Source organism: Sciurus carolinensis, chromosome 10 (assembly GCF_902686445.1).
Source record: "Sciurus carolinensis chromosome 10, mSciCar1.2, whole genome shotgun sequence".
Classification (NCBI taxonomy): domain Eukaryota; kingdom Metazoa; phylum Chordata; class Mammalia; order Rodentia; family Sciuridae; genus Sciurus; species Sciurus carolinensis.
In genome coordinates, this window is record NC_062222.1 from 53,299,275 (window position 1) to 53,314,197 (window position 14,923).

Consider the following 14,923-nt stretch of genomic DNA (forward strand, 5'->3'; position numbering starts at 1 on the left):
TTAAATATTAAATATTCAAAATATGTATAGAAAAGCTCTTCTTTAAAATTTGTTCCACGGTAGTAGAAAACCTTGGAAATCAGTTCATCAAAAACAGAGCAAGGTCCCAAATTTACCATGTCTTTGACAGTCATGGTAATCACTTCATCAATTTATTCCTTCTCTTTTGTATTGTAATGTATCTGTATATTTTATCCTGTCAAATGGCCTCTTCCTCCTATACTATATGTATGCATATATGAGAGATATTTTATAGTTATAGATTTGTAATTTTTAAAAACACACAAATAAAAACTCCCTAAATTCAATGTCCCAACTTCCTTTTTCACCATTCATTTACCTAATGTCCAAATTCCTTAAAATAAGTGTGTAAGCACTTTCTTATTGCCAAATCCAATGGATTTTAAAAATTAACTTGTATTATTAAATGCCCAAATACATTTATCTTTTTCTGTTTGTTTTTTGCAGTGCTGGGGGATCAAACCCAGGGCCTCATGCATGTGAGGCAAGCACTCTACCACTGAGCTACACCCTTCAACCCTACATTTACCTTTTGAAAAATTAGAACTTTACAGATAAAAGTGAAGTACCCATTGACTATGCTGTCAGTATATGAAATTGTAGTGCATCCATATCCTCTCCAATGGTAGTGTTTATTTAATTTTAGCATTTTTAAGAGAATGTAGAGTGATATCCTATTGCAGATTTATTTTATATTTCCCTAACTAATGGCATTTTGCATCTTTTTGTGTGCTAGAATATTTGTATGTCTTCTTTGATGAAGTGTCAGTTCAAATCTTTTGCCAGTTTTTAAAAATAAGTTCTTCATCTTCATACTGAGTTTTAAATTACTTTTATATCATCTTTTGTCTAATATATGTATTGTCTTATATAGATATATTTTTTCTTCAAATGTGTGATTTATTTATTTATTTATTGACTAAAATAATAGAAATTTATTTCTCACAGTTCTGGAAGTTAGAAGGCAAATTTTCTTCCTCTTTTACAGTTCTCCTTTTTCTTCTGTCCATTAAATACTGAAATAACCTAAGACCCCCCTTTTTTTTCTTATTCTGTCCCTGGTTTTTCTCTTATATTGTAGTGATTTCAAATATATCTACCAGCCATTTATTTTCAAATCCATAACTCAAGTACCCTATATTCCTTTAACCATAGGAGACACATACTGAGATCTCCAAGTAAGAACATCACATCAGAATAGAGGGTCATATATCATGAGGTAGATGTTTACTCTTCAAAAACAAAAGCTGTTCATCTGAGAGTTTACTATTTCAAATTACATCTTATTATGCGACAACAATTATCATTTTTGAGTCCTTAATCATTTTGAGTCCTTAATCATTTTGAGCTTTATACATATTTATTCATCTTTATAATGCTCATGATGCTTTTATTCCCATATTATTCCAATTTTACAGACTAGAAAACTTAGAGAATTGTTAAATAAATCACTTAACTTTGTAACTAAAATCACCTTGTAGTATGACTCCAGGGCTCACATTCTGTGAATATGTAAGTAGCACTTATGATAAATGTGGCATTTCAAGTCAAGATAATTAGAATAGTATTTGAGAAAAATTAGGATATTGTTAGTTTTTTTTTTTCTTCAGAGTGCATGTCTAATGAACTAAAGACTCAAACATAAAATGCACATTTTAAAAAAGTATAAAACAAAAATTTCTTTTTTTGGAGTAGGGGGTGGTTACCAGGGATTGAACTCAGGGCTACTCAACCACTGAGCTGCATCCCCAGCCTATTTTGTATTTAGAGACAGGGTCTCACTGAGTTGCTTAGCACCTTGCTTTTGCTGAGGCTGGCTTTGCACTCTCAGTCCTCCTGCCTCAGCCTCCCAAGAAGCTGGGATTATAGGCATGTCCCACCATGCCTGGCCAAAAATATTTCTTTTAAAAATACTTTTGATGATAGAGAAGCATTTTCTTTTTCCTAAAATGTGTTTATTTTAAATTGATAGATAAAATTATATATGTTTGTCCTGTATAATATAATACTTTGAAGTATATATGCATGGTAGAATGATTAAATTTAACTAATGAAAATATGCATTACCTCACATAGTTATCATTTTTATGGGGAGATGAATATAATACATCATAACTGTTGTTACTCTGCTATACAGTAGATTTGTTGAATTTATTCCTCCTACCAAATTACAATTTTTATTCTTTGACCAACATTTCCTTCATTTTTTAATAATATTTCAAGAGAAGATTTAAATTTTGATTTATGTTTTATTCATTTTTCTTTTGTGATTTGTGCTATTATTGAAGATTTTTGCCAACCTCAACAAAAGTTATGTTAATTTTTTATACTTTCTTCTAAAAGTATCATATTACTAGCTTTTAAACTTAGGTGTATTATCCATTTCAAGTCAACTATTATTGGATGCCATGAGGTAAGAGCCAATATCCACTTTTTTTCTATAAGACTATGGAGTTGTCCCTGTGCCACTTTTTGAGGAGACTTCCTCATTATATTATCTTAGCACTTCTGGTGAAAAATAAATTTCTTGGTTACTATACCTTACTTTAAATCTTGATATTAGGCTATTTAAGCCTTCTAAGTTGTTATTTTTCAAGATTGGATTGTTTATTTTCATTTCTTTGCTTTTTCATATACATTTTAGGTAAGGTTGTTAAGTTTTACAAATGAAAAAAGCTTGGATTTTTACTGTGGGTTAAATCTATAGATCAATTTTTAAATAGTTGATAAATATAATATTGGGTTTTATAGGTATGAATGTGATAAAACCTATCAAATTATTTGAGCATTTAATTTCTTTTATGTTTTATAATTTTATTATTTCATCATACAGGTCTTATACATATGTTATTAAAGTTATTCCTAAGTATTCTGTTTTTTGATACTTTTGTACAGTGTATTGTTTCCTAGTTTACTTTCATTACTATTTCATGGAAATATAATTTATATTTCTATATTAAAGTGGGATTATTATTACTATATATAATTGGGTTTCCTAATTAAGTCTGGCAAGCTCTCTTTTAATTAGAGCATTTAGACTTTTTATATTTAATATAATTTTCAATTTTATAGGGTTTAGATCTGCCATCCATTTTCTGTTTTCCCCATCTCTTCTTTGATCTTTCTTATTCTTTTTCCACAATACTTTCAGTGAACTGAAAATCATTTTTCATGATTTCTCCACTCCTGTTGGTGGGAACTCAAAAGATAGTCCATTCCTTTGTGGTTCTGGAACTTTGTTTTTGTAGCACACTCTCTCAAGTAATTTGCCTTAATTTTTTTAATTTTAAATGTTTTGCTTCTCCAAACTGTTCTTTGTCTCCTTAATTCAGCAAGATAACTGGGCTCTGGTTTCCATCTACCACAGCCTCAAAATTGCTAGGAAGGAGAAAGTCTGAGCAATAGTAAAGTTGACTTCATTTGTTTCCTTGTTTGCATTTCTAACAATCCTGTGCTATTGCCTAAAGACTGAAAATAGTTGTTTTCTATATCTTCTCTGCTTTTTTAGATGCTTTCAGCACTACAGTGAGTACAGAAACATGTTCCCTCATGGAAATAAGCAAATATCCTACCACTGATTTTTAAAATTTGCTCTTTTATATGACTGTCTTGCTAAAATACCCATGATATATTAGTCAGTTTAGTTCTTATATGAACATCCCACCTTCATATAATTAAACTTCTGTCTTTTTCTTTCCCAATAGTTATACTGTTGTCTCTATTTTATTATATTGACTGGAACTTCCAGTTCAATGTTTAATAGTAGTGCTAGAGGTGATAAAAAAGATCTTTATCTCTTTAGAAGATATTAATGACAGTACTTCTAATACTTTGTCACCTATATATTTCTGTAAGATGGTGATAGATGCTGTTTATTAGGTTAATATTTCATGTGTTTGCTTGCCAAGAGATTCTTTTTTAATTTTTTAAATTTTAGTACAATTTTATCCTTTCAATTTGATAATGTAATAAATTACATTGGCAAATTTTCCTAGTATAGAATTATCCAGGCTTTCACTTGTATGGTCAGCTTTTTAAATTATTTTAATAAATTAATAGATTCAGTTTGTTCATATTTATATTGTTACCTATAAGATTATAAATGAGATTGAGTTTTTTTCTTCATGCCATCTTTCAGTGTATTGTTTTTCTATCACTGCTTCAAACTCCTTCATATTGATACCATCCAACATTTTGATACTAAGAAAAAAATTCTTTTATTTTTGATCTCTTTCTTTTTAAAATAAAAAATAACAGACATTGCCAAGATATTTGAATACCCTTAATTTGTATTTCTCTTAAAGCAACTTCTGAATTTCTTTATCCTCTTATGTGAGTACTTTCAACAAAATTATTGTCAATGTGGATCTTTGTGTGACAATTTTTTGAAATCTTGAATGCTTGCAAATAATTAAAATTTAATAATAAATTATAATTAACCATAAACAAATAATTAATTATTTACATAAAATAACTTAAACTTTCATATTTGAATGGTTGTTTGATTTAAAAATTATATGTTGCTGTGAATTACCGGCACATGCGGGTAATCCTAGTGACTCAGGAGGCTGAGGCAGGAGGATCACAAGTTCAAATCTAGCCTCAGCAATCTAGTGAGACCCTAAGCAAGTTAGCTAGACCTTGTCTCAAAATAAAAAATAAAAAGGGATGGGGATGTGGCTCAGTGGTTAAGCAGCAAAAATAAAATAAAATTATATGTTCAAAGTCATTATCCTTCAGTATTTAAAAATTATTCCTATTTTATGTCTTGTATCTAGTCTTTCTGTTGAAAAATCTGATATCATTCTAGTTCTTATTTTTTGTAGATAGTATTTATCTCTGAGAACTTTTATAATTGCCTCTATCTTTGATATTCTTAAACATTAGAGTAAGTTATTTAGATATGGATTATTCCTTGCACCTCCTGCTTGATTCTTTCAGTCACATCTTTTCCTTTAAGGGACATTTACTTTCTATTATTTGCTAAAAAATACCTTCTTCTCTAATTTCATATAGTTGTCATTCTGGGGCTATTATCATCTGTATATTGGCACAGTGACTGATCTTCTTGTATCCCTTATCTTTTACATTTTTAAATTTTTTATCCTTTCCTGCTTTTGAGGGGATGGGAAAGTTGCCTTTCCTCAATCTCATCTTTCAACACATTTCTCCATTCCTCAGCTGGATTCATTCTTCAGTTTACTTCAACTATTATGGTCTTTGTTTCAATGATATTTCTACACCAAATATTTAACTTGTTACTTTTTTATATTTTCTTATTCCTTATTTTAGTATTATCCTTACTTACCTTGATATGTTTATTATGTTTATTTTAAATTCTTATTCCATCTCTTCTAATACTTTAACATGCTATAAAAATCTGTCCAATTTGCTGTGTATATTTCAAAACTAAGTTATTATGTCACAAATATCCATGATTATTATTTCTTCCTGGTGAATTTTTAAAAATCAATATTAAGTATCCTTTTCTCTCATTTTAATGCTTATGTATTTTTAATTCTACTTTGCCAAATATTAACATTTCTCTGCCTATTTTGTTTTGGGAACTCTATTTGGAATGAATTTCTTTGTTCTTGAATTGTTAAACGTTTTTATTGAAGTCTAAATGTTCAGACAAGTACAATGTACATAAATGTGTAGTACAGTTCATTGAATAATTAAAAGGTAAATATTTATATAACCACCACACAGATAAAGCAATAGAACATTGCTAGAACCCCAAGCCTGCCCTTATCACATGCCTCACAATCACTTCTCTCCTCCACATGGATAATCACTTCACTAACTTCTAATAGTATAGTTTAGTTTGCTTCTAAACTAAACTATCTAATTTTGTTTTATATAAATGAAATCATGCAGTATATATTCTTTGGGTCTAGTTTTTTTCACTCAACAATTTTGTTTGAGATTGACCCATGTTATTGTGTATTAATGTAGTTCATTCATTTTTTGTTGTATAATATATCATTGTATGAATCTACTAAAGTTTACTTATTCTGTTGTCCACAGGAATTTGGGTTGTTACTATTTGAGTCTGTTGTTATTGATACATTATGAATATTCTAGTGTATATATCTTGGTACACATGTACATAGTTTTCTATAGACACAGAAAGGGAATGTTGATTCATATGGAAAATATGTTTCAATATATAGCTTCTGCCATATAACTTCGTGATATTCCTAATTTATACTCTCATCAGTAGTAGATAAGAATTTCTGCTATTCGACATTCCCGCCAACTTTGGAATCAGTTTTTTCTAAAATTTCAAGGGTATGTTATCTCATTGAGATTTTAACTTGCGTTTTCCTGATTTCTAATAAGGTTGAAAAATGTTGGTTCCAATTTCTTTCCTGTATTTGTAATGGAGTCTTGATTGTTTTTTCCATTGATTAGTAGAAGTAATTAACACATGCTGGGTGTCTGTTTTTGGTGAAAAATGTTACAAATAGCTTCCATTCTGCAACTTCCCTTTCATGTTCATTTAGCAATAGAAAGTTTTAATTTTAATATAGTGTAATTCATCAGTTTTTCTCATTACAAATTTTGTGTCATATTTACAAAATCATTCCTTTTGCCCAAACTCATAAAATATTCTTCTATATCATCTTTTAGAGCTGAGCATATTGGCACAAGTCTGTAATTCCAGTTACTTGGGAGGCTAAGGCAGGAAGATCACAAGTTTGAGGCCAGTTTCAGCAACTGAACAAAACCCTGTCACAGAATAAATTTATAAAGGGTTGGTAGAGCATTTGTCTAGCATGGGTGAGGCCCTGGGTTCAACCCCCAGTACCGGGGGGAAAACGTTAGGTAACTTTATGATAAGTCTTGAAGTCTTATACAACAAAACTATCACTTTTATGATCTTCAAAACTGACTTCACAGCCAGGCATGGTGGTACATGCCTGTAGTCCCAGTGACTTGGAAGGCTGAGGCAGGAGGATCATGTGTTCAAAGCCAGCCTCAGCAACTTAGTGAGATCCTGTCTGAAAGTAAAAAATAAAAATAGCTGGAAATATGGCTCCATGTTTAAGCACCCTGGATTCAATTCATTATCAAAAAAAAGTGTCTTTGCTATTTATAGCCCTATATATTTCCATATGTTAGAATAGATTTGTTTATTTCCACCAAAAAAATTAGTATTTTGATTGAAATTATGTTGAGTCTATAGGTCAATTATGGAATGATCAACACATTTACAATACTGAGTCACTAAACCTGTGGTCTGCCTATTTCTTAAATTTTTCTCTAATTTTTCTTAAACTTTTTTCTTCCTGTGCGTCTTGCAAATATTACACTTTTTCCTAAGTATTTGATAGTTTTAGTTGCTATAATAAATAGTAATTTAATTTTTTGTTATTCAATTTGTTGCTGGTATTTAGAAATATCATTTGTTTCTTTTGTAGGTTGCTTTTGTTTCCAAAAGCCTTGCTATATTAACTTATTAATTCAAATATATATAAAGTTTCCTTTTATTCTTACCTTTTGCTTCTATAAGATGATGACACAAATTTTGTGCAGTTCAATAGAGTGAATTACATTAATTGATTTTCTAAAATCAAACATTCATTTATGAAATAAACCAAATTTAGTAATCATTATACTTTTCAACTTTCCTGTACCATTTTGTTTTATGTATATAGGTATATTTGTGTTTATGTGTATAATTTTAGATGCATGTCTATAGGTAGTACCTATAGATTTAGCTGTAAGTTTTGATGTTCATCTTTGTTATACATAATCATCACCATCATCATGGTGAGCTGGGAATGTGTCTCACTGATAGAGCACTTGCCTAGCATGTGCAAGGGTCCGAGGTTCAATTCCTAGTACCCCCAAAATAATAACAATAATAATTATAATAATCATCATTGCAAATGTTTATGTAATGCTAGCCATGTGTCAGACGTTTGAAATACTTGATCATTATTAATTTACTTAATCCTCACAAAAAAGTAGATACTATTATTAATTTTGCATGTAAATAGAGCCAAAGAGATATAATATGATTCTACTATGGGCAGATAACTAATAAGGTAGAAATGAGATTTGATTAGTCCTGTATCTGAAGTGCTTGTGGAAAAGATTTTCTCCCACTCTGTAGGCTCTCTTTTCACATTATTGATTGTTTCCTTTGCTGAGAAAAAGCTTTTTAGTTTGAATCCATCCCATTTATTGATTCTTGCTTTCATTTCTTATACTCTGGAAGTCTTGTTAAGGAAGTCTGGTTCTAAACCAATACAATGAAGATTCGGGTCTACTTTTTCTACTATTTGGTGCAGGGTCTCTGGTCTAATTCCTAGATCCTTGATCCATTTTGAGTTGAGTTTTGAGCAGGGTGAGAGATAGAGGTTTGGTTTCATTTTACTACATATGAATTTCCAGTTTTCCCGCACCATTTGTTGAACAGGCTATCTTTTCTCCATTGTATATTTTTGGCTCCTTTGTCTAGTATGAGGTAACTGTATTTATATGGGTTTTGTCTCTGTGTCTTCTATTCTGTACCATTGGTCTACCTGTCTACTTTGGTGCCAATACCATGCTATTTTTGCTCAATTCACCATAGCTAGATTGTGAAACCAACCTAGATGCCCTTTAATAGATGAATGGATAAAGAAACTGTGGTACATATACACAATGGAATGTTATTCACCTATAAAGAAGAATAAAATTATGGCATTTGCAGGTAAATGCATGGAGTTGGAGAATATTATGCTAAGTGCAATAAACCAATCCCAAAAAACCAAAGGTCAAATGTTTTCTCTGATAAGTGGATGATGATATATAACAAGGAGGGGCAGGGGTGGAGCTGAGGGGTAAAAGAAGAATGGAGGAACTTTGGATTGTGTAGAGGGAAATGAGGAGGGAAGGGGCAGGGGAAGGAAAGACAGTGGAATGAGACAGACATCATTACCCTTTGTACATGTATGATTATACAAATTGTGTGAATCTACATCGTGTGCAACCATAGAAATGAAAACTTGTACCCCATTTGTGTAGAGTGAATCAAAATGCAGTCTGTAAAAATAAAAAGAAAATTTAATTTAATTTAAAAAAAAAGAAATGAGATTTGAAGCCATAACTATGACTCAGCCTAAGGCCTACCAGTGTAAACTATATGCTTCTCTTTCAGATCTTTTTTTTTTTTAACTGAATTTACTTCCCAATGTGTTGATCTTCTCATTTTAAAACTGATCAGTAGGTGGTAAACTTTGTCTTTTGAACGTCCAAAAGTAGTTTCTATGTTGCTAAGTATTATTGTAGTTCAAAATTATTTCCCTCAATACTTTTTTAAGATATAACTGTTATTTCTTTGCCCTAATTTTTCTCATGAGAAACTTGTTATCAAGCTCATTTTTAATTCCTTTTTTAGGTAATCTCTTTCTTTCCCTTTGGAAGTTTGGTTTTTCTGATTTTTCTAACAGTTTGTTTCTGACTGTACTACATATGGTCCTTGGACAACAACACTAGTTATCACCTAAAAACCTGTAGGAAATACAGAACCTTGGACCCCACCCCAGATCTTTTGAATCAGAATCTTCATTTTAACCAGATTCTTATATAATTTATTTGCACTCTAAAACTTCAAAAGATCGTTTGCACATTAAAGTTTGAAAGTAATAATCTCAGACAGGTTTTTCTTAGTGAAATATTTCAACCATGAAGAAGAGCAGAAAGAATAATATGTGAACTTCCAGATACCCTTAACTTAGGCTTAATAGCTCATGAAGAAAGTAAATTACAAACATGATATTTTAACCCTTTGTTCTTATAGTGTCCACCTCTAAAAAGTAAGGACATTTTTCCAACTAAATTAACAATAATTCCTTAACATCCTTAGATAGGTCTTTGTACAATGTGTTCTACATAATATTTGGAGGAAAAAATGTTAGGGACATTTTACTGTTTTACCTTTCACATTTAAATCTACAATCTATCTTAAATTGACTTCTATGTTTGGTGTGAGATTTTTTTCCAGCTCCTGGCAATATCTTCTAACTCTTTTAGTATATTTTATCTCTCCAGTCCTCTCTTATTATGTCCCTTCTAACTCTCTCCTCTGTATCTATTAAGATATATATTTTTTTTTCATTTTATTGTTTTGTAGTCCACACTAGAAAATTCTCTGCTCTATCCTCCAGCTTATTAAATCACTCTTCAGCTATGTCCACATCACTTATTTTTTTTATTTTGACAATTGTTTCTAAGGATTATGATTAAAATTTTATGAAAAAGCACAATTCACAATAGTTAAACTATAGAAACAACCTAGATGCCCATCAACAGATGAATGGATAAAAAAATGATGGTATATACAATGGAGTATCACTCAGCCATAAAGAAGAATGACTTTATGATATTCTTCAGTAAATGGGTGAATCTGGAGACTCTCATGCTAAGTGAAATAAGCCAATCCCCCCAAAAAAACCCAAAGGTTGAATGTTCTCTCTGATATGTGAATGCTAACCCACAACAAGGCAGGAAGTTCTATGTATTACAAAGGGGATTAAAGGGAAGGGAGGTGGGAAAGGACTGGGAAAGAATGAATCTGACATAACTTTCCTATGTTATATGAATACAATACAGTGAATCCCAACATTGTGTACATCCACAAGACTTGGATGCTAATTAGAATACAGTATTTTTCATGCTTATATGACTACATCAAAATAGATTCTATCATGTATAACTAAAAAGAATAAACTTTTTTAATGTAAAAAACTTCTATGAATAGATTCAGTATACTTTCCTTATTCTGAGGATATTTACAATTATTCCAAAGTCTTGTTCTGGTTTCTCTTTAAAGTATGTCTCTTAAATATGATATAAATTTTTCTATTTATTAAAAATAATGCCTCAATTGAGAGTGTTTACTCTCCTCTTAACATCTGGTGATATTTTAATGGGTAGGCTTAAATGTGTGTTTGAGACTTTCTATTAACTTGTGATTACTTGTGCTATCACCATCTTGCAGAGAATAGGCCAATCCTGCTACCAAGAAACATAACTAAATTTCCTGGAACCAAAGGCTGAGATTAGGACTCTTATGCAATTTATTTGTTGCGGAAACCAGAAATGAAGGAAGCCAGATAGGACTGAGGAAAATCAAATGGTCCCAAAGTTTGCTACACATTAAAATCACCTGGGGAGTTTTTAAAGGTTCCAGCAGTCAGAGGAGTGATGTCAGTAGAATAGAAAGTCCCAGGCTCTCCTTCACCCACAGAGACACCAACTTCACAACAATATATGGACCACATTGCTCTTGTGAGAACTCCAGAAGCCATTTGAGGGACTACAGTGTCCCAAGCAAATACAAAACTAAGAAGAGATGAATTGGAGAGTTTAGGAAATTCTGATGCGTTTAACCACCATAACCCATTTGCCTCCCTGTACAACTTGGAACAATTGGGAAAAAACTCCCACCTCCCAGTTAGGTGGAACACGCGACCTGTTTTGACTTTTCAGGGGTCGTCCAAGAGTTTGATTTCTATTTCACTGACTGGGAGCACTGATGGAAAAGGAAGTGAAACATTTTGGACACCTGGGGTCCACTGTAAACAAAGGTAAGTCCCACAGGTTACTAGAGCACCAGGAGATTGCAGGTCCACAAAGAAACATGAGGGGAAGCTCCAGAGTAGAAAAAGGTCTTCTTCAGCTGGGAGATAAATAACACATGCAAGACCAGAGAATATGCTTCCCCAGGTAGATCTGTGAGGCCCCCAGAAGTTCTAGGTGGTCAAGTTCTTTATCTCCAAAAAGACTGTCCTTACTGACTGGGAGAGGTAGATTTTGTTTTCCAAAATGCCCAAATTTCAGAAGAGACAACAAGGCATATTAAGAAAAAGGGATTCACAGCTCATTCAAAGCAATGAATTTCCAGAAATCAACTAATCAAAATAATGATCATAAAGGTCCTCAATGAACTGTAAAAGAGAATACATACCGACAACTAAATGAAATCAGAAAAGGGTCCATGAACAAAATTAGAATATCAACAAAGAGAAACCATAAAAAAAAAAGCTATACAGAAACTCTAGAGCTGAAAAACAATAGTAACTGAATTTAAAAATATGCTAAATGGGACCTACAACCTACTGGATCAAGCAGAAGAACTGATGAACATGAAGACAGATCACTTGAAATTACCAAGTTTGAGGAGCAAAAAGAAAAATGAATGAAAAAGAAGAAGAAAAGTAGAACCTAAGGAGCTTACAGAATGCCACTTGAGAAACCTTCAATAATAGAACAAAAAAGCAGTGTGGCTCTGGCATAAAGACAGACACATAGAGCAGTGGAACAGAATAGAGAACCCAGAAACAAGCTGTCATAAATAGGAAAATGTGATCTTTGACAAGGGTGGTAGGAATGGTGTGGAAGGCAGATTTGTTGGCTATTCCGTGGTGTTTCAGATAATCATTTGGTCTCCTCATAGATCTTCCCGCTCCCAGCATCTGCCTATTCTGGGCTTGGAACACCTTTAAAATTGTACCATATCTTTGGTAGCAGTCTTTGTTTATATACATTCTGGCTTATGGATTTCCTTTTTTTAAATCCTAAAATGTCTCTTACCTTGCTGGAATATGCATAGTTTCATGTCCATTTGGGAGTCCCTTTTTGTTTTCTAGTTAGGATATAGATTTTCATACTATCTTTATATCTTCATATGAAATAATTTAGGGACAGAGGGAGAGGCTGCAATTTGTGCTCAATCCAACATCTTAAGCTGCATCTCTATAAAATTTTAGCTAGCACCAAACTCATGGAAAGCTTTATCACCATTCAATGATTTTCATTCAAAAGCAGAGGTTTCTTTTGCATATGAAATTGTTAAAAAGGTTAATATGTTTCTTGCAAAGTTTACAATAAAACGCTGTTAAAAGCACATTTTAAAAACTGGTTTTCAAAGTCTTTCTTTCAGTTTTGTACTAGGTGCTGTCTCTCCTGCTGTCGTTGTTCCTTCCATGCTGCTTTTGCAAGAAAAAGGATATGGCATTGAGAAAGGCATCCCAACCTTACTAATAGCTGCTAGCAGTTTGGATGACATTATGGCTATCACTGGTTTCAACACGATGTTGAGCATAGTCTTCTCTACAGGTAAACAACACAGCAACTGCCATGGCATTCCTGGTCTTTTTCTCTAATCCATTAAGCAGGCTTTTTGACTTTGCTTTTTCATTTAATAACCAAGACTTTTCAATCTCACATCTTTTTTATACTTTGTAGAAAGTTCATTCTAAACCAATGATGAAATTCAGTGGTTTGAAAAACTACTACTTAACAAAGATTTCATTTTAGTAATTAATTAATATTTCAATTAATTAAATAATCCATATCATTACTATTTATCTGCTTGTGATGCTTTGGCATTTCATGATAGTTTTCATTAAGAAAAAGCTAATCAGCAATATTATTAGTACTACTAATATCTTAACTGCTGTTTTTTTAAATGTACCTTTTTGATCATTCTAATAAACATTGGTTCTACTATTAAGACAATTTAAACATAAAAAGCCAAGACAACCATGTGCCTTGTTTGGTAATGATGGGACAAGATCCTACTACACAGTTCTGACTCCCAGGGTGATATCAGTTCTTGAAAGTTACTACAGAAGTGTAAAAGTAAGCATTTGCACATTTAGTATGCTTTAATTATCTATAGTGTTTGAAATTCAGTCTTCTATATTACTGAAGCATTAAAATATGTTTTATGTTGAAAAGTAATAAAGAGCTGAGGGTACAGTGCTGTGTTCCTATAATCTCAGCTATTTGGGAAGCTGGAGCAGGAGGGCCATTTGAGCTCAGGAGTGCAAGGCCAGCCTAGACAGTATAGTGAGATACTGTCTCTTAAAAAAAAACCAAACAATATAAATAAATGGGGGAAAAAAGACAGATAAAAAATTTCCTTCTGACCTTTTGATGTAAAACTACCCAGACTTCTCTCTTCACTTCTCTTCTATTCTCTTCTTTCCCTTTTTCTGCCCTCCCAGTATTTTCATAAAACTTATTGACCATTGTTCATACATTCTTGTTACCTGAATTGTTTTGCACTTAACTATATTATTACAAGCATGTTTCTTTTCACACAGAATAGATAATACATATACTTCCATGTCATTTTAATGGTTGCATAATATTCAATGACCTGCATCTAAATTACTTAACCTATTCAAAACTGAAGTTGACTCCAGTGTTTACCATTAAAGTAATGCTTGGTTAAACATCTTATAGAGGATATATGTATTTAATTTTAAAACTTTATTAATCTTCAAAATGGACTTGTTGATATAAAAATATATACAGTTATAACCTTTTTGAAACGAATTACCAATATGTCTTACTAGGGCACATAAGCTTGCCATTTTCTCCCCACCTCTTCAAAACTAAGTATTAGGGCCAGGCATTCACCTGTAGAGTCAGGTACTTGGGAGGCTGAGGCAGGAGAATCACTTGAACCCAGGAGTTTGAGGCCAACCTGGATGCAATAAGGAGATCTATCTTTAAAAAAATAATATAAACTTCTAGTCTTTTCCATTTTGCTAATTTGACAGGTGATAGATGAAAGTAGGATCTCTTTAAGTGCTTTATGTACTGGTGGTGTTAAGACAAATGTTCATGTTTATTGACATTTTGAAATGTTTTGTAAATTTCTTTTCTTTTTTGAAAATCTTTTGCATATTCCTTATAGATGAGTTCATCTTTTGTTCTTATTGACATATCAAGATTCAGCATAAGTAGAGCATTGTGTTGCTAGCCTGTAATCCCAACTACCTGGGATACTGAGGCAAAAAGATTACAAGTTCAAGGTCACCCTCAGGAATTTAGCAAGACTCTGTCTCAAAATAAAATTTTTTTAAAGTTTGGGGATGTGGCTCAATAGTAG

At 32.0% G+C, this 14,923-nt stretch overlaps 1 protein-coding gene across 1 annotated transcript in view; it reads left to right on the plus strand.

Moving 5' to 3' along the window:
- The window catches only part of Slc9b1 (solute carrier family 9 member B1), a 62,665-nt gene that overhangs the window by 22,745 nt on the left and 24,997 nt on the right, over positions 1–14,923 (plus strand). Inside the window, exon 6 of the mRNA XM_047565997.1 lies at positions 12,962–13,137. Within this exon, the coding sequence (XP_047421953.1) occupies positions 12,962–13,137 (176 nt within the window). The remainder of the gene's footprint in view (positions 1–12,961; positions 13,138–14,923) is intronic.